We start from the raw sequence: 19,975 nt of genomic DNA, 5'->3' as shown, positions 1-19,975 counted from the left end.
ATGCTTTCTTCTTCCCTCAAATTAGCTATTTATTTGCTGTCATGGTGTACTCCCAAGTAGACTATCAGCTCCTGCAGACAGGGGAATATTTTTTACTTTTGTTTTTATATCCTCCAACACTTAGCACAGAGCCTTTTGTACAACAGGGGCTTCATAGATGCTTGTTGAATTAAACAGAACTGAGACCATTAAGACACAAGTCTGAGTCAAAAGTCTCTTTTGCTCCAATGGATACAGAACCAGTTGGCTTGAAAGAACTAATATGCATACATAGTATAATGCTCTATACAAACCTATTTCAGTTGAAACCTTCTAGATTATTTCATTCAAATTTCCACATATTGTCACTAACATGCTCATCTCAAATTTTGTCCTTTATTTTCTGGGCCATTAGTCCCCAAATTCTAGGTCATAAGAAATATGATGCAATTTATAAAACTGTTTCAGCTTAAACAAGAATTTCAAGCAGTTGTGTTCTCTGGGTTACTCCATTATGCAAAGTTTTAAGACCTACTACAAGTGTGCTTGATTTTTTTGTGTGTCATAGACCCTTTAAGGGAGTCTGGTGAAACTTACAAACCTCTTCTCAGAATCATGTTTTTAAATGCATAAAATACATATGATTACAAAGAAAACCTAATATATTGCAATTTAGTTACTAAGATTAAAAAAAGAAGTTAACAGACTTTAGATTAAGAATGTCTGTTCCAGTACATGCCTCTCCTTGAATATCTCAGGTTCCCTAAAATGCCATGACTGGCTCTGCCTAAACACCTACTTCACCTCCTACTACCACTTCTGTCCATCCATTGGCTATGGGTCCTTTCTTGGGCTGAAGGATCCCCAAATATTGAGGTTCCTTAATTAAACCTTATTAATTGAATCACCAAAGTGACAGCCAGTCTGAACCAAGAAAACCTCTGACTTGCAAAATATTTTAAAAGAAGGTTTTGTTATTTCCAACTATATGCACTTACAAAGTGTTTCCCAATAGAAGTCATCTTGGACTTGTTTTAATTGGATTAAAATTATCTGTAATTAATTCAATTATTTTACTTAAAGAGAAACTTTAGAATGCCCCCAGAGATGGTTCTTTTAAGGTTAAACATTCTCCTTATAAGACTGTTTACTTATTAATTTGCTTAGCAAAGCTTGTTTTCCTTTACAGATGGTATTAATATACTTTAGCCTACTCTATAACTGAATTATTGAAGTCTGAAGTAACAACATTTTTTGTATTTTGAGCTTTAAAACTGCTACAAGAAATGTTAAGAATCATTGCTCTTTACCTTTCTTCTCTTCAGAACACATTTTTATTTTTACGTATGTGACTAATACTTTAAGTGTAATGAAGTTATCAAAAAGAAAAAAAAATTTTGGCTTGGAGCTGTCATTTCCTTTACGTAGGGAGCTCACAGTGAGGAAGCGTCCTGTACTAATTCAGTTTCACATCTGTTCTGCAACTTATACTCTTAGAAAGCTGCTTGAGTCCTAAGGAGTTAAAAGACTTGCCAAATATATATCAAAGCTAAAACTTGAATCTGAGCCTCTTGATTCTGAAGACAACCCTATTTCCACCATGCCATGTTTTGCTATTAGAAAAAAAATACTATTTTACAGGGGAGATTAAGCAAAGAATCAAAGTAAGAAGAGCTCATTTTTAAAAAATTAATTTCCTTGCTTATTATGGCAAACGAAAAACATACCTTCAGAGACATAAGCGAAAGGTTTATTCCTAACAGAAAGCATTGTAAACAAGTTGAATGTGAGAGCCACAAAAGTACCAACTAATAATCGTCCCCTAAAGGAAAAAAAATAAAATTCATGTTTATTTTCTTTGACAATAAATATGTCATTTCACATGATACACGTCTATACCCTTAAGATGAAAAACGGAAAGATGGAGAGAGAAAGTGGTTTATTTGCTTGCTGTCTTTCAATGACTCAAGAGTCAAATTCCGAATCTGAACTTAGTTTTTGGAGCCTTCTCAGGTGTTCTAGCCATTGGATCATATACTTCTGTTCACCTTAAGTACTAATAAAAATAATAGCTGACACTTATAAAGCACTTATGGTTTACAAAGTGCTTTACACACATTATCTTATCTGAGCCTCATAACAACCCTATAACATAGGAACTACAGGTACTATTGTCATCTCTATTTTGTTGTTTACTCGTTTCAGTTTTGCTCAACTCTTCATGACCCCATTTAGGGTTTTCTTGGCAAAGATATTGGAGTAGTTTGCCATTTCTTTTCTCTATAGCTTATTTTGCAGACAAGAAAAGTGAGGCAAATGGGGTTAAGTGATTTACCCATGATCACACAACTAGCAAGGTCTAAAACAGGATTTGAACTCAGGTCTTCGTGACCTCAGGCCTGGTGCTCTATCTACTGTGCCATCTAGTTGCCTGTCATCCCTATTTTACAGATGAATAAACTGAGGCTCAGAAGTTAACAGATTTCATATTAAAAAAAGACATAAACAGATTTGCCTTTGGCCACACAATCAGTAATTGTTAGAGAGAAGATCTGAATGCAAGTTCAAGAATTTAATCTACTACTGTACACTGCCTCTCAAGTGGTATAGAAAAAGAATATTTGGCATCTATTGTATTTTATAAAGGTCCATTTTAAAGTCAAATGGTATAAAAGTTCCTGCTATAAAATATACAGAACAAATCATATTTTGATTAGTTTGGAGTAGGCATGGACAATCTTCATGCCAATTATTTTGTAATTTACAATAACAATTTTAAATGTTTTACATATACATATATTTGTATTGTGTGTTTGTATATTTACATATATATTTTTATATATACATATACACACATACACAAAATTTAGCAATGAAAGCATGGAGGAGCAATGGTTGGAGGTGCTATCCTGGAAAGCACAATCTAGGATTGCTTGCAAACTTCTCAGGGCAGTGATTGGGAAACTAAATAAGGCTGAGGAAGAAAACATTGGGGCAACCCAGTGAGCAAAGTTACTTTTGGGAATTTTGAAGCAATTTGAAAAAGCGTACTGATAAATACTTAACTTCAGCAGAAGAAAAAACAACTACTATCTACTAAAACATATTTATTAAACACTGAAATAAAAAGTAAATAAATGAAAAATGACATATATTAAAATATAATCTTACGTATGTATCTCAGGCTGCTCCAAAAAACGTTCCACACTAAAGAAAGAGATGACATAGATTTTGTTAAATAAGTTCTACAAATGTTTACAAGAGAAAAATTATTATATGTTTGACCTATCCGAACCTAGTGAAACAAAATTACCCCAACTCTCACAATAAAAGTTAACTTGAATATTAGCAGTAATGGAGAATAGGGATAGAACACATCAATTAACTAATCCATAGATTCATTTGCTTGTAAAGGCCTCTATCAAAGACTTCTAAATAACCAAGAAATGGATTTGGCCTAGGCTTAGTAAACTAGATTACCTGACTTTTAAACCAGGAAATAGACCAATGACTTCTGATTTTAGCACTGTGGATGCTTTTCTCCAACTTATGACAACCACAACTGTTCTGACTAAGCAAAAGTTCTTTGAGAGTTGCTTTGGCCAATCTGGTGATAAGCCTCTCCAAACTTAGGCTCTTCCTAGATGTCCATCACTGGGCTCAAATTCAAAGACTTTCCTGGTCAGTAAGAATTTTGAAAGTGTATAATCCACTGGCTTGACATACATACCCCATAGACATCTCTAAGATACAAAGAAATATCAGTGTAGGGCTTTAATGGAGGAGTATGTAAACTTAAACATTAAAAAACAAATGAGACTTTAAAAAAAAACTATAGAATTAAGAAAAACTCTCTGATCAAATGAGTTTCTACTTAAAATGAAACAGGGTTTAGATACCACACTAAGAATTAATCAATTTCCTCTATTTGGCATTTAGAATACCTTATAATTGGGTTCTATCTTATCTTTCCAGGGTCCATATTACTTCCCCGCACTAATCTTGGAGTCCCTTAAATTTCAGCTAAAATCTCACCCTCTGCAAGAAACCTTAACCACTCTCCTTTAATAATAATAATGCCTTCCCTCTGAGATTACCAATTTATCCTGTCTATATCTTGTTTGTTCATGGTTGTTTGTATGTTGTTTACCCCATTAGATGATGAGCTCCTTCAAGACAAACTTTTTGCCTTCTTCATGCATGGCACATGGTAAGCTGGTAGGTAGACTGACTGTTTAACTTAATAACAGATAAAAACCATTAATGCTTTTGGGGACCAAAACCAACAGTCTGATGATCTTAATATTCAGATCAATTCAATTCAACTGCACAAACATTAAAAGCTTATTATTTACACCTGGTTGCATGGCAATCCCTCACCCAACCCCACCAAAGAGTAATTATTAATGGTTCTATGTAACACAGCAGGAGGTCTCCAGTAGAATACCCCAGGGATCTGTCTTGGCTTAGTGCTGTTTAACATTTTTACCAATGACTTGGATAAAAGTACAGACATTATACTTATCAAATATGCAGATGACACAAGACTGAAAGAGATAGCATACCAGATGACAGAGTTAGGATTCAAAAGAATTTGGGGGCTGAAGCTAATAAGATGAAACTCAAAAGGGATAAATTTGAAGTCTTACACTTGGGTAAAAAATAATCAACTTTATCATTGTTCTCAAAAAAATACCTGGGTGACCATGATGAGTGCTCAATAATCGTCACTAGCGTGATGTGGCAGCCAAAAAAAAGCTAATTCAATCTTGGGCTATGTTAAGTAGTAGTTTCTAAGAATAAAGAAGCAACGAGCTTAATAGTCCTGCTGTGCTCTGCTCTGAGGTGACCACCCCAAAGATATTTTTGCTTAGTTCTGAGTAGCACAGTTTAAGGACAGTGACAGACTGGAGAGCATCTAGAGCAGAGCACCCAGGGCAGTAAAGAAGGGCTTTGAGTCTATGTTACATAAGGATTAGTTGAAGGAACTGGGCATGTTCAGCCTGGAAAAAAAGAAGACTCAGGAGGAACATGCTAGCTGTCAAGTATGTGAAGGGCTGTTACTGTGCAGAAGAGGTTAGAGGGCAGAATGAGTGACAAATAGTAGGAAAGAGGCCAATTCAGGCTTGATGTCTTGCAATGAGAATCCTCTAAGAGGGGACTGACCTAACTGGAGAGTCAGTGGGTCTTGCAGCAGAGGGGGGATGATCACTTGTCAGTATGTTAGTGTGGGGATTCATCTCGTGTATGGGTTAGACTGGCAGCTGAGATCCCTTTCAGCTCCGAAATGCTATGATTGTGTGATCTGTGAAAGAAATGGACCGTGCTAGGTACTGAGGACATAGAAATGAAAAACAAAACAGTTTCCACCCTCAAGGAGTTTAAAATCTACTTCTGTATAATTTGAAATAGAATGTGATGGGGGCAAAGGGGAAATACAAAAGTGTTCTTTTATCTTTTATGTTCTGCTAAGGAATCCAAATAGGCTTCATGGAGGAAGTGGCATCTAAGATAGACCTTGAAGGAAGAGAAAGATTTCTAAAGATGTAGATACAGAGGAAGCACATTTTAGGCAAGGCTTGAGCTAATTCCTTAAGACAGAAGATGAAAAGGGGTGAGAGAACAGTTAACCATAGCCCAATCTGCCTAAAGCACATACTGTATGAAGGAAAGCAATGTGAATAAGATTAAAAAGTAGATTCAAAGGAAATAATACATGTAAAACGCACAACTAAAACTGGTCTAAGTAACCAATGATTTCATTGCCAAACCTGATGTCCTTTTCTCAGTCCTTATGTTTCCTGACCTCTGAAGTTCATGTTTTCACAACACCACTGTCTGCTGATTCTCCTCCTATCTGTCTAACCACTCCTCTCCGCGTCCTTGTAGGTTCACCTTCCCAAGGCCTTGTCCTCAGCCCTCTTCTCTCTCTATACTCTGAGATCTCATCAGCTCCCATATGATTAATTATCTTCTCTATGCAAATGATTCACTGATCTATATGTGCGTATACCTATACATATGTGTGTATATATATATACATATACAAACATGTGCATATGTGTGTGTGGATAAATAGGGAGATAGACAGGTGATAGATATAGATCTAGTTCTCTCCTAATCATACCCCTTAGTTTAAGTTCCACATACATACTGCCTATTGGACATTCAAACAGGATACCCTGTAGACAGCATAAATTCAACATGTCCAGAGTAGAACTCATTATCTTTCTCCTAAATGTCCCTATTTCTGTGGAGGGTGCCATTATTCTCCCAGCCTTCAAGGTTCACAGCTACAAAACTACCCTTGATTTTTCACTCTCCCTCACCCACATATGCAATTAGTTTCCAAATCTTGCCATTTCTATCTCCATAATATCTCTTGCATCCATGCCCTTTTCACTATTAACAAAGGCATGGGCTCAGTTCAGGCCCTCATCACATCTTGCCTGTACTATTGCAAGGACAAACTAATTCCTTTCTGCCCCAAGGCTTTCTCCATTCCAATCCATCTTCTTCACAGCTGCCAAAGTGACTCTTCTTAAACATATATCTGACCAGGTCATTCCCTTACTCAATAAACTCTAGTAACTCTCTATTACTGCTAGGATGAAACACAGACTTTTTTGTTTTAAAGACCTACAGAAAAAAAAAGACCTACATAATTTGGTCCCATTTCTTTTCAGCCTCATTATACACTGCTCCCCTAGTTGTCACTTCACAGTCCAGCCAAACTGGCCTTCTACACATGGCACTCCATCTCCGGTCTTAGTCCCATTGTAGTGGCCATCCTTGATGCCTGGAATGCACTCCCTCCTCACTCCTGCCTCACAAAATCCTTAACTTTCTTCAAGATTCAATTCAAGCACCAACTTCTACATGTTAGTATCCTTCCTCTCTAACTACTTTATACTTTATTATCTTTAACTTGTATTCATTCTGTATATCCTACATGAGCTGTCTGTCGACGACTGAATATCAGCTCCTTAAGAGCTTGTTTCATTTTCTGTCTTTGTATCACTGGTACCTAACATATAGTAATTACTTAGTAAATGCTTATTGATAGATTGATTTGCAAACTTTAAAGCATTACATAAATGTAAGGTATTATTATTACAGACTGGGGTCAGATGATAGAGAACCTTAAACACTAAACCAAGGAGTATGAACTTTATCCTAAAAGCAATGAAGACCCACTGAAGGTTTTTGAGCAAGGGAGCAAGATAATCAAACTAGATCTGGGCACCAAAAGATAGATTAGAGGAGGGAAAAAAGTAGAAACAAAGAAACCAGGTAGGTGAATATTATAACGGTCTAGGCTATGAGTGATGAAGACTTGAACTGGAGTGACAGTAACGTAAATAGAGAGAAAGGGATATATCTAAGAGATACTATGCAGGTGGAATTGACACAACTTGGGAACTGACTGGATACGGTGAGGGAAGGAAATGGAAGAGTCAAATGATGCCTCCAAAGTTTTCAACTTGGATGAACGGGAGGACAGTAATACCTGTAACAAAAACAGGTGAGTTGAAAGGAGATGAAAGTTTGGAGAGAAAATGACAAATTAAGTTTTGGATATGTTGAGTATGATGTGCTATGAGCACATCCTGGCTGAGATGCCCAGCAGGGAGTTACAGATGTGGAATCATAGCTCAAGGAAGAGAATGGTATTGAATACAAAGATTCGGCAGTTATATAAATAGAGGTGATCACTTAAGTGATAGAAATGAAAGACATTATCAGTGGAGAAAGCATAGAAAGAGAAAACTGTCGAGTAAAGATCCTTGAAGTACCCTTATAGTTACGTAACAAGAGGAAAATAATGCACCAATAAAAGGAAGCTGAGGAGTAGTCTGACATCTAGGAGAACCAAGAGATGTGTCACACACATACACCTACACACGTACAAACACACACATATATTTGCAAACAATAATAAAAACATAAGGTATCATTGAGGCTAATTTTCTGCTAGCTCAGTTCACTTAATTTCTATTATCATCTGTATCTAATCTGGGAGAACCAGCTCGAAACCTCTGTTAATGACTCTGATATAACAAAGATATCATTAATAAATATCTTACAGCAGACAAAAAATCCCAGTAGGAATTATTATTGCTATTCTAGCCTAAAATTAAATATTTTAAAAGGGAAAATATGAACAGGCACAGTACTGATTCAAATATTTAGAAATACATTCTAAGTCTCAAAATTCAAAACATCCTCCAAAAATCCAATGTGGCTGGCAGTTTAATCTATCAACAGCTAGTTTTAAACACTGTCCTTTTCCTAGATTGTGAAAAAAAAAGATTAATTTTTCCAAATTTTAGCCTCTCGACTAGTCTTAATGTCTCTTAAGTCTCTCCTCCTGAGTCCTGTTGGGAATGTCACTTAACCTCCTGGAGTCTTGATTTCCTCACTGGTTAACCAAAAAAAAAAAAAAAAAAAAAGAATGAACTATATGGTCCCTGAGATTCCTTTCAACTCTAAACCTATGATCCTTTTCTAAATTATCCCTCACAATGTTACAAAGCAATATTTGTATTGCATAAGTCTCATCAGTCACTCCCCTACTCAAAACTTTTAGTAGTTTTATAAAATATATACTACTTATCTTGGAATGTGAGACCCTCTATGATCTAATTCCAACCTGTTTTCCTAGGCTTTCAACAATATGTTTCTGACAAATTGAAAAAGGCACTCCTGATTTTTGATCTCCCTATTCCCTCCATCTCTCATGGAGATAACATTCTATATAATAACTCAACAGTGACATGACCGTGAATATGAAAAGCTAACAAGTAACCATTAACACTACTCTGAAAGGGTGGCATAAGCAGTACTACACCTCAAAAGGGTATTAAAAATCAGAATTAGGTGCAACTAGGTAGCACGGTGAATAGAACACTGGCCCTGGAGTCAGGAGGCCCTGAGTTCAAATGTGACCTCAGACACTTGACACTTACTAGCTGTGTGACCTGGGGCAAGTCATTTAACCCCCGATTGCCTTGCCTTCCCCTCCAAAAAAAAAAAGGAATCAGAATTAAACTTTCATAGAATATACTTACCTTTCTTTTAATATAAAGAGAGCTCCCAACTGTGCCAGAACTGTGGAAGCAAATACTGCCAGGACTTCTAATCTTTCAAACCTAAAATAAGAAAATTAGGCTTATTACTTCCATTTTAAATGATAAATATAAATCCCACATTCAGTGTCTCTAAAATGGACATTTCTATAGAAATGAGAAACAATAAAAAATATAAGTGAAAAAAGCAACTCTTTTCAAAAGGGCAAACATTTATCTTGTGATCTTCTGGATTTTGCATATAATATGAATTAAACTATTTACCCTCTTCTCTTTTAAAACTTTATTTTTGGCATTTATACATCAAAGACCAGTCCCTTCATTTTACATGTGAAGAAATAGTAGTTAAATGACTTATATAGAGTAACACAGCTAGTGAGTATATGAAGCAGCATTTGAACCCAGGTTTCCTGATTCCAAGTCAGTGTTTAAGCCTAAACAAATAAAAAATCAAACCAGATATAAGAATATATTTCCAAATTAAACTGCTATTTTCTCTAAGTCAGCATTTTTCAAACTAGAGACTAGAACCCTAATAAGGTAAGGGAGATCAGAGCTACAGAATGTCTCAGACAGCTTTTAGAGCCAGTATACAGGCAACACATAATATTTAGCAAGAGTAATCTGGTTTCTTCCAACACTATGGTCCTCTCTGTATGTTTTCTTGCTCTTCATCTTTAAAATCTTGCTTTTAAGCCGAACAGGAGACAAGTGTTTGAGGTCCAGCTGTTTGAGGATGACAGTGCTTTTGTAAGACTAATGGTAGTCTAGTTCTTTTGAGGAGTGATGGTATGCTTTGCTGATGTTGCAAAATTAAAAGGTTTAACAATAGTATTCTTACAAAAGAGGAAAATGACAAATGCTGAAGAGAATGTGAGAAAACAGGTACAATGATGCACTGTTGGTGGAGCTACGAACTAGTCCAACAACTCGGGAGAACAATTTAAAACTATTTCAAAAGGGCTACAAAACTATATATACCTTTAACTAAGCAATGCTGTTACTAAGTCTATACCCCAAGAAGATTAAAGGAAAAGCAGAAGGACTATATGGACAAAAATATTTATAGCAGCTTTTTTTGTAATGTCAAAGAATTGCAAAGAGGGGATGCCCATCAATTGGGGAATGGCTGAACAAGTTACAGTAAATGAATGTGATGGTATACTACTGTGCTATAAGAAACGCTGAAGGGGATGGTTTCAGAAAAACCTGGGAAGACTTATATGATAACTGCTGGGAAAAAAAGTGAGCAGAACCAGGAGAATAATGTACAGAATAACAGCAACAGTGTAAAGATAGTCAGCTGTGAAAGATTTAGCTACTGATTAATACAACGATCCACAACAATTCCAAAAGATTCATGGTAGAAAATGCTATCCATCTCCACAGAACACATAGACTCAGAGTGCAGAATGAAGCATATATTTTTCTCTTTATTTTTCTTACTTTTCCCCCAGAACATAGCGAATGCAGAAATACATTTTCTATGATTTCGTATGTATGATGGGGATTGTATTTCTTGCCTTCTCGATGGATGGGGAAAGGGGCTGGGGAAGAGAGAGAATTTAGAACTGAAAGTAAAAATAATGTTTTTTAAAAGCAACTGTATTTCTGAGTTGAACTGCTGTTAGCAATTCAGACTTTGCAGTCACATAATATTATAGGTAAAAGAGGACCTTAAAGGTTATCTAGCTTACCTCACCCAATACAGAAATCTGTTCTAAAACATTCTTGTCAAACGGGTCTCCAGTTTCTGTGTAAATAGTTGCCCTGACAAGGAACTTAATACTTCATGCGGCAACCTAAATACAAGATTTTACATTCCAATGTGTTAAATTTCAGCTTGCTATTTTCAGTCAAATGTTCCAGTCTGTCAAAATAAATTTTGAATCTTGATCCTTTTGTCTATTATATCAGCTATCTACCTTATCTTTGCGACCCTTGAAAAATGTATGCCTTCCACATCTTCGTCCAAGTTACTGATAAAAATGTACAATAGGATAAAGCCCTATTGCAGGAACACTAGAGATTTCAATACAGGTAGACCATGAATCATAAGTCAATACACTTTGACTAGTCTGTTCAATCAATTGTGAATTCACATTAAGTGAAATATTATTTTCCTTCATGTTTCATCATCTTATCCTCAAAATTATGAGATTCTTAAATTCTTTTACTAAAATAAAGATGTATTATGTCTATGGCCTTCTCTTGATCTACCAGTTTAGTGATCCTCTCAAAAAAGGGGGAAAAAATTAATATGGCATGCTTACTCCTTAACTAAACCCAAGTTGTCTACTAGTGATTGTGGCACTCTTTTTAAATGTCACAATACATATAATAGTGTGTTTTACATGCTAGGCAACAGCATCATATCTTCAGTTGACCTGCAGTTTCTAGAATCATGTCTTTATCACACCCAGAATCATACTTATACCCTCCAGAATTTAATTTTTCCTCCTTTCTGAAAATCGGTATATATCTGATCTTCTAACACCTCTCTTATTCTCCATGGTTTCTCAAAGATTACTGAGAGTGGCTCTGAAATTATACCTGCATTTTTTTTCCACATTCTAGGATGTGATTTCATCTAGATCTGAATATCTGAATTCACTTAAAATAAGTTAGGTTTTTTCCTTAATCCTCTCATGTCATGGATTTTACTTATTTCTTAGCCATGACTGTTCTCTTTCCAGTCTTTAATGAGAAAGTCAGAAACCCAGTAAGTATGGAGTAATTCATGGAGTTCTGGCCTTGAGAAATAGGAGAGTAGGGTAAGAATGATATTAATACGTAGAGAGAGCACAGAGGAAGGACCACAGAAAGGTAGTCACTGAGGAATTTGGCCTTACAAGTGAATGGCCAAGGGTTGGAATTAGGAGGAAAGCCACTGTGGGAAGATTCCAGGAAAAAATAATTGAGATGATTAAAGAGGCTAGGAGCAGAATGGTGCAGTGAAAACAAAGCTGAACTTGGATTCAGAGGGCTTGGCTTCTTATCTTAGTTCTGCCACGTACAACTAGTATTACCTTGGACAAGCCACAATCTCTCTGGGCCTCATTTACCTGGGGATGGACTAGACAGATGACTTTTGAGAGACTCTCCAACTCAAAATCTCTAATCTATGCTCCTGAGGTATCAAACCTATTCCAATAAAGAAGGGGGGAAAAGGGACATCTAGGCACTATTACAGATGGGTTTTAACTGAGTCAAAGCTATTCTAGTTCTATCAGGAAATATCAGAATTCTGTCCAGATCATCCCTTTTCTGGGAATTTACAACACAATCCTCCCTACTTTATGGGAAGAGGGGAGACAGCAGGCTCCATTTGTGAAACACACATACATCATATCTTCCCTAACCCAAAGCCAAAGAATCTGTTAGAATCTCCCACCCTTTCAGAAAATCAATAAGTAGCATGAGGGTAAGAAATTTGCACAGAATGAACTGTTGAATTTCTGTTTGTGAATTCTGATTCCTTCCCTAGAGATTTGCACTACTATACTCCACACTCATCACACTATCTGATTTGCATTTCATTGCAAATCTGAACTATAAAGCAACATCAACTTCAAGAAGTCAATCTTGTTAAAAACATCCTTAACTTTTCCTGTCAACTCTGATGTGGGCGGAGGGATGGAGGGGGAAAAGGAGTCTGCTTATCCATCTATTGGTCTTCCTAATCCTTGCTATTTATTAGCTGTGTGACTCTAGGCAATTCACTTAATCGCTATTTGCCTCAGTTTCCTCATCTGTAAAATGAGGATAATAATAACACTTAACTCCCAGGGTTATTTCAAGGATCAAATGAGATAATATTTGTAAAGTGCTTTGCATAGTGCCTGGTAATTAGTAGGTGCTATATAAATGCTGATGTCCGAAAAATGAAGTACAAGTCCCTCTGACGGCCTACTCTACTTTCTGAAGAGATAAAATTCAACTAGAAAAAGGAGTACTTGCCAGTGTTTTATTTCTGGCACAATTAAATTTCTAGCAGAGGTCCAGATGCCTGAAATTTTGCATCACTATCATAACTTCTGTGTCAGATCTGTAACTGGTACAAGGAAAGTATTCATTAAAGCATTCACGATCTACATCTACAATTTAGTTGGGTAATCCTGAGTATGTTTCTATAACAATATTGCTTCTATTGCTCTTTTAAAAAAATCATTACTCCAATGTTCTCTACCATGTTTCTACTCAGTTTTATAGATTCCAATACAGATATCTTCATTATAGACAATGTCATTCCACCATTCTTCCATTAGATGCTTATTCTGAATAAAGTATATTCTTTCTCTGCCAAGGCCTATGCCACTGTTTTATGAAAGCCTAGTTCTCTTCTTGCTCAAGTTTCAGTTATTTCAAGCTCACTTTGTTAAAGCAGAAACCTATGAGTACAGCTAGTAGATTAAATTTAACTTCTGTATGAATCCATTGCTATTATACTTGCTATCCCAAGAATCCTGCCACACTATATTGTATTAACTCCAAAAGACACATTTATCACACCCTTTGGAACGATGATTCTCAGGGGAAGGTCCTTTGTGTTTTCCATTACTAAAATATACAATATCTTTTGTCCAACAACAACAGTAAGTCAATAAGCATTTATTAAGTTTATTATTTATTTACTGTGTGCCAGAAGCTATGCTAAGCACTGGGGATATAAAGAGAGGCAAAAGACAGTCCCTGCCCTTAAGTTCACAATCTAATGGGGGAGATAACATGCAAACAACTATGTACAAACGAGTTATATACAGGATAAATAGGAAATAATTAACAGAGAAGGAAACAGAATTAGGAGGGATTGGGAAAGGCTTTTTGTAGAAGGTGGGCTTTTAGCACGGACTGGAAGGAAGCCAGGAGGTATAGATTTGGAAAGTGAACACTGCAGGCATGAGAGCCAATGAAAAGATATAGATTTCTTCCTTTTTCACAAATTCACAAAGTTCTTAGAAAAATCATTCTATTATCTTCATCAAAAGATATTTTCTTCCTTATTTTTCCCCCCTATTCCTCTAAACTTATAGCATTTATCTTCAAGAAATTATCTGGCCAGCTTTTTAAACTGCTTATTATATTTGTTATATTTTATAACAAACCACTTAGCAGAAGATAATATTCAAACTTACCCAAATGAGTAGACTGGGCTTGGTTTCCTCACCATTACCCAGTAGCTTATCAGACATGTCACTAAACTGAATTTAAAAAATGAAAATACATTTAATTAGAAATTGGCTATTTCAAGCTAAAGATTTACATTTTAAAAAGCTCAGCTTTCAGAATTAACAAGTTTCTGTACGATACTTGTGATTGCCCATAGTATATTAAAAATAAGCACTTCTAACAGGATTGTAGACTATTTTATTTTGAAATGCTCAGATCTTTGTTGGATAACGTTCAAGCACCAAATAAAAACTACTGGCAAGTTATAGAGAAACTAAGCAGATGATTTCCACAAGATTATAACATTTTACAGTCATTTAGATGGAAGTGATGTTTAAATCCTTAACCCAGTTTTTTAATTAAACCACATTTTATCTCATAAATGACATTCATATTATTAAGATATGGAAAAATAACATAAAATAGTACCTTTTACTTACATGCTCAATAATGAAAACAATTCTTAAAAGTTAGCACATGCATACTTATTTATATTAACATTCTGCATGGGGACTGTAATACATGCATAATTTGTTCTATCTCCTGAATAGCAGGGTGCCATAAACAAGCTCTAGGCCATCTACTTCATAGGGGCTATACTCATTTTGTAGTCTTTCTTCTCAGCTCCAAAGTCTTAATTCTTATCCTTCAACCAAATTCCTGGTGAAAATTTTCTTTGAGTGACTGGGCTTGACAGAATGGGGGTCTCACCCCTGTAGAGGTTCATGTTAATTAAGTTCATGTCCCAGAAAGTCAATATACATTTATTAAGCACCAGTTATATGTCAGGCACTGTGTGCTAAGTGCTGCGGATACAAAGAAAGGTAAAAGTTTCTGTTCTCATGGAGCTCACAGTCTAAAGGGGGAGACAACATGAAAATAATTAGGTACGAACAAGGTACATATAGAATAAAAAGGAGTTGATCAATAGAGGTACATCACTATATTTAAGATGTATCAGGAAAAGCTTCCTATAGGTGAGATTTTAGCTGAAACTTGAAGGAAGCCAAGAGATAAGAGATGAGGGGGAAAATTCCAGGCCTAGAAGACAGCCAGTAAAATGCCCACAGTTGGGAAATGAAGTGTCTTGTTGGAGTAACAGTCAGGAGGCCAAGGTCACTGGATCTTAGAGTAAGATGTAAAAAAGGTAAAAGGTGGCAGGGGAGGTAATGAAAGGCTACTAACACCAAAAAAGGATGATTCTTATTTATATGATTTATTTACATGAAAGTGGCACCCCCAAGGAGGCTTCAGCCTATCAAGGAATTTACGACTGGATCTTGGGACAATGAGGAAAACAACGTTTTGTTCTGGTATACTGGAGATTTTGGTAATAGGTTTCTGTGGAGAGTATGGAGGAAATCATCAATCACTTTGTGACATCAGACATTGTAGAAACATAATGGACTTGGAGTTTGGGGACCAGTAAAAAATTATAGCTTCTTCAACAACAAGATATGCAACAATTTTTATTCATCATCAAAATAATCAGACTCCTTTAGTCAACCAGAAACGAGTATGAATCAAGTACCACTTTGAGCCGCAAAAAACTATTGATTGGAGGAAATCGAATAAATATTATCTTCAAAGGTAAAATGATAATATTTTAAAAGATAAGAAAAACATACTCGTTCCTTTAATGATGCTTAAACTGAATACTAGTATGTACTTCGGCCAAAATTTTTTTTCAATTGAGAATTGCTTTTTTTTTTTTTGGTAAGAACTGTTTTGTTTATTCTAATTAGCTCTATTCAGCAAAAGGAATTTAACAATCCCACTTTTTAGGACCCCATTTGGAGGTTTCTTGGCAAAGATACTGGATTGGTTTGCTATTTCCTTCTCCAGCTCATTTTACAAATGAGGAAATGAGGCAAACAGGATTAGTGACTTGCCCAGGATCACATCATTAGTCAGGTGTCTGGGGCTGGATTTGAGAGATAAAAGTTTTCCTGATCTAAGCCGAGTGCTCTATCCACTGCACCACCTCACTACCCGAATTACTGCTGACCTTCCTCCAATATATGTTGATGATATGGTTGTTTTTGAAGGATTCTCAACGGTTTTCATAAGTTCTGGTTGGTTAGGTGAATTTCTACAACTACATATTCACTACTAAGGCATGCGTTTTTAAATTGGGTACACTTTTGTTACATTTAGGGACAGTGTGAATAATATTTTTAGAGTATTATATAACTGTATTCAGCATGAGTATAACAATCCTGTTGGGTTTTTTTTACCTTGCACTATAGGTATTCCCATATTTCTGTACAAGCCTTGTTTTCGTCACGCTTTACAGCAACATAATATTCCACTGCATCAATGTACCAAAGTCAGGGTAACCATTTTCTCAATGTTAGGAATTTGGTTTATTTTCATTTTTTTCATTATCATAAAGAGCATGCCTACATCTTAATAAAAATTAGTCTTTTTTTCCTTTTCAATTAAATTATTAGTAACAAACTACTGACAAAACCAGAGGGGGGTGGTGAAGGAAGCTTATTTTTTTAGATTTTATTTTGTTAAACTATCTTCATATCAAATATCTCTGATCAAGATCTGATAACCAGAGAAGATAATTAACACAAATATATTAGGCCAAGAGTCACTAACCAAGAGTTAACTGATCAAAGGACATAATCAAACAATTCTCAAAAAAAGAAGTACAAACTCTTTCTAACCACTTTAAAAAATGCTCCAAATCACTAATAAGAAAATGCAAATAAAGCAACTGAGATTTCACTTTAATGCCCATAAGTTATCAAAACTGATGAAAAACAGAAATAATCAATATTGATGGCTGAAGGTTGGCAGGAAGTCAGGAATACTAATACACTATTGGTGGGACTATGAATTAGTCCAATCAGTATAGAAAATAATTTGGGGGCAGCTAGTTGGCATAGTGAGTAGAGCACTAGCCCTGGAGTCAAGAGTACCTAAGTTCAAATCTGACCTCAGACACTTGACACACTTACTAGCTGTATGACCTTCAGCAAGTCACTTAACCCCAATTGCCCTGCCTTCCCCTTTGCAAAAAAAAAAAAAAAATTGGTACTATGCAAAAAAGAAATGATTCATCTGTCTACACCTTTGACCTAAAGATCCCATTGCTAGGCAAATACACAAAGTAGGTCAAATACCCAAAGGAAGGACTATATATACATACATACATATATATATATATATATATATATATATATATATATATATATATATATGTGCGTGTGTGTGTGTGCATATACATATACATCATATACATACACACTTTATATATATTTCATTTATATATTTCCTATTATATATAAATATATATATTTCCTATATATAAAAATATTACTAGCACCTTTTGTTCTTTCTAGCAAAGAATGAAAAACAAAACAGGTGACTAGAAACTGGGAAATGACTAAGCAAATTGTGATATGTGGATGCAATAAAATACTATGGAATATTATTGAGCCATAAGAAACATATATGAAGAATTTAGAGAAGCATGGAAAGATTTATATGAACTGACAAGTGAAATAAGAAAACTGGGAAACACTACAAATACAAAGAATTTTTAAAAAATGAAACGAATCAAGCCTGGCCCTGGAGAAGTATTGAGAAAATGCACCTCCCTTCCTTGTAGAGGGCTGCAGAAGGGAGAAAGGAGTATCACTGGTTGTGTAATACTGCATATACTATCAGGCAGATGTGTTAGTTTTGAACCGTTTTTTTTTCTTTTGTTGGATGGATAAATGGCTGGCTTTCTGGGTAGGGGAAGGAGAAAGATCTTAAAAATCAACGAAGGCAATGATAGCAATAATTTCTTGAATGTATGTCATATTATGTTTCTATGAGTAAGATGTAAATGACATTTCAAGGTTCTGATTGTATATTTGCCCAATTTCAGATGCTGATTAACTGACAATTACTGTAAATACTGAGTTAAAATAATAACAGTGATTTTTGGTAAAAATGTATTTCTCTAGTATATATTCCTGAATCTCAAAGCTAGAATCTCAGTCACCAAAATTCACGAATATCATGTACTACAGTGTGGAAGTGTTGAGCTCTTGTGTCAGAAGAGAGAATAACAGTATCAGTATAATCACTGATGAATATCTCCAATATTGGGATTAGTAAATAAACTAAGACTAGTTTTATGACTAGTTTCTTACTGTTTTCAAAAAAGACAGCAGTACATGAGGGTATGAATGTACCCATATTTCACCAGGGCCCCACTAATATTAGATTTTTATTATTTTGACTAGTTTAAGAGATGAGAATTAAAATCTTTTTTTAAAATTTTTTTTATTTGATATATTTAGTTTTCAGCATTGATTTTCACAAGAGTTTGAATTACAAATTTTCTCCCCATTTCTACCCTCCCCCCCACTCCAAGATGGTGTATATTCTGGTTGCCCTGTTCCCCAGTCAGCCCTCCCTTCTGTCACCCCACTCCCCTCCCATCCCCTTCTCCCTTCCTTTCTTGTAGGGCAAGATAAATTTCTACACCCCATTGCCTGTGTATCTTATTTTCTAGTTGCATGCAAAAACTTTTTTTTTTGTTTTTGAACATCTGTTTTTAAAACTTTGAGTTCCAAATTCTCTCCCCTCTTCCCTCCCCACCCACCCTGCCTAAGAAGGCAAGCAATTCAACATAGGCCACATGCATATCATTATATATAACCCTTCCACAATACTCATGTTGTGAAAGACTAACCATATTTTGCTCCTTCCTAACCTATCCCCCTTTATTGAATTTTCTCCCTTGACCCTGTCCCGCTTTCAAAAGTGTTTGTTTTTGATTACCTCCACCCCTATCTGCCCTCCCTTCTATCATCCCCCTCTTTTTTATCTTCTTCCTCCTTTTTTCCTGTGGGGTAAGATACCCAATTGAGTATATATGTTATTCCCTCTTCAGGTCAAATGTGATGAGAGCAAGATTCACTCATTCCCCCTCACCTGCCTTCTCTTCTCTTCCTACAGAACCGCTTTTTCTTGCCACTTTTATGAAAGATAATTTACCCCATTCTATCTCTCCCTATCTCCCTCTCTCAATATATTTCTCTCTCATCCCTTAATTTGATTTTATTTCTTTTACATATCATCCCTTCATCTTCAACTCACCCTGTGCCCTCTCTCTCTCCACATACATACATATATACATACATACACATTCACACACACACACACACACACACACACACACACATATATATATATATATATATGCATATTCCCTTCAGCTACCCTAATACTGAGGTTTCATGAACCATACACATCATCTTTCCATGTAGGAATGTAAACAAAACAGTTCAACTTTAGTAAGTCCCTTGCAATTTCGTTTTCTTGTTCTTTTTCTTGATTACTTTTTCATGCTTCTCTTGATTCTTGTGTTTGAAAGTCAAATTTTCTATTCAGCTCTGGTCTTTTCACTGAGAAAGCTTGAAAGTCCTCTATTTGATTGAAAATCCATATTTTGCCTTGGAGCATGATACTCAGTTTTGCTGGGTAGGTGATTCTTGGTTTTAATCCTAGCTCCACTGACCTCCAGAATATCATATTCCAAGCCCTTTGATCTCTTAATGTAGAAGCTGCTACTCAATACTCAAATTGTTTCTTTCTGGCTGCTTGAAGTATTTTCTCCTTGATCTGGGAGCTCTGGAATTTCGCAACAATATTCCTAGGAGATTTCTTTTTGGGATCTATTGGAGGAGGCGATTGGTGGATTCTTTCAATTTCTATTTTGCCCTGTG

At 35.7% G+C, this 19,975-nt stretch overlaps 1 protein-coding gene across 1 annotated transcript in view; it reads right to left on the bottom strand.

Annotated features, from left to right (window-relative positions):
* The window catches only part of SLC30A6 (solute carrier family 30 member 6), a 49,419-nt gene that overhangs the window by 19,378 nt on the left and 10,066 nt on the right, over positions 1-19,975 (bottom strand). The window contains exons 5-8 of the mRNA XM_036750828.1: positions 14,204-14,269; positions 9,051-9,131; positions 3,151-3,186; positions 1,707-1,801 (exon numbers count right to left, since the gene is read on the bottom strand). Of these exons, the coding sequence (XP_036606723.1) occupies positions 1,707-1,801; positions 3,151-3,186; positions 9,051-9,131; positions 14,204-14,269 (278 nt within the window). The remainder of the gene's footprint in view (positions 1-1,706; positions 1,802-3,150; positions 3,187-9,050; positions 9,132-14,203; positions 14,270-19,975) is intronic.

Source organism: Trichosurus vulpecula, chromosome 3 (assembly GCF_011100635.1).
Source record: "Trichosurus vulpecula isolate mTriVul1 chromosome 3, mTriVul1.pri, whole genome shotgun sequence".
Lineage (NCBI taxonomy): Eukaryota > Metazoa > Chordata > Mammalia > Diprotodontia > Phalangeridae > Trichosurus > Trichosurus vulpecula.
This window is presented reverse-complemented; position numbering and strand designations above follow the sequence as displayed.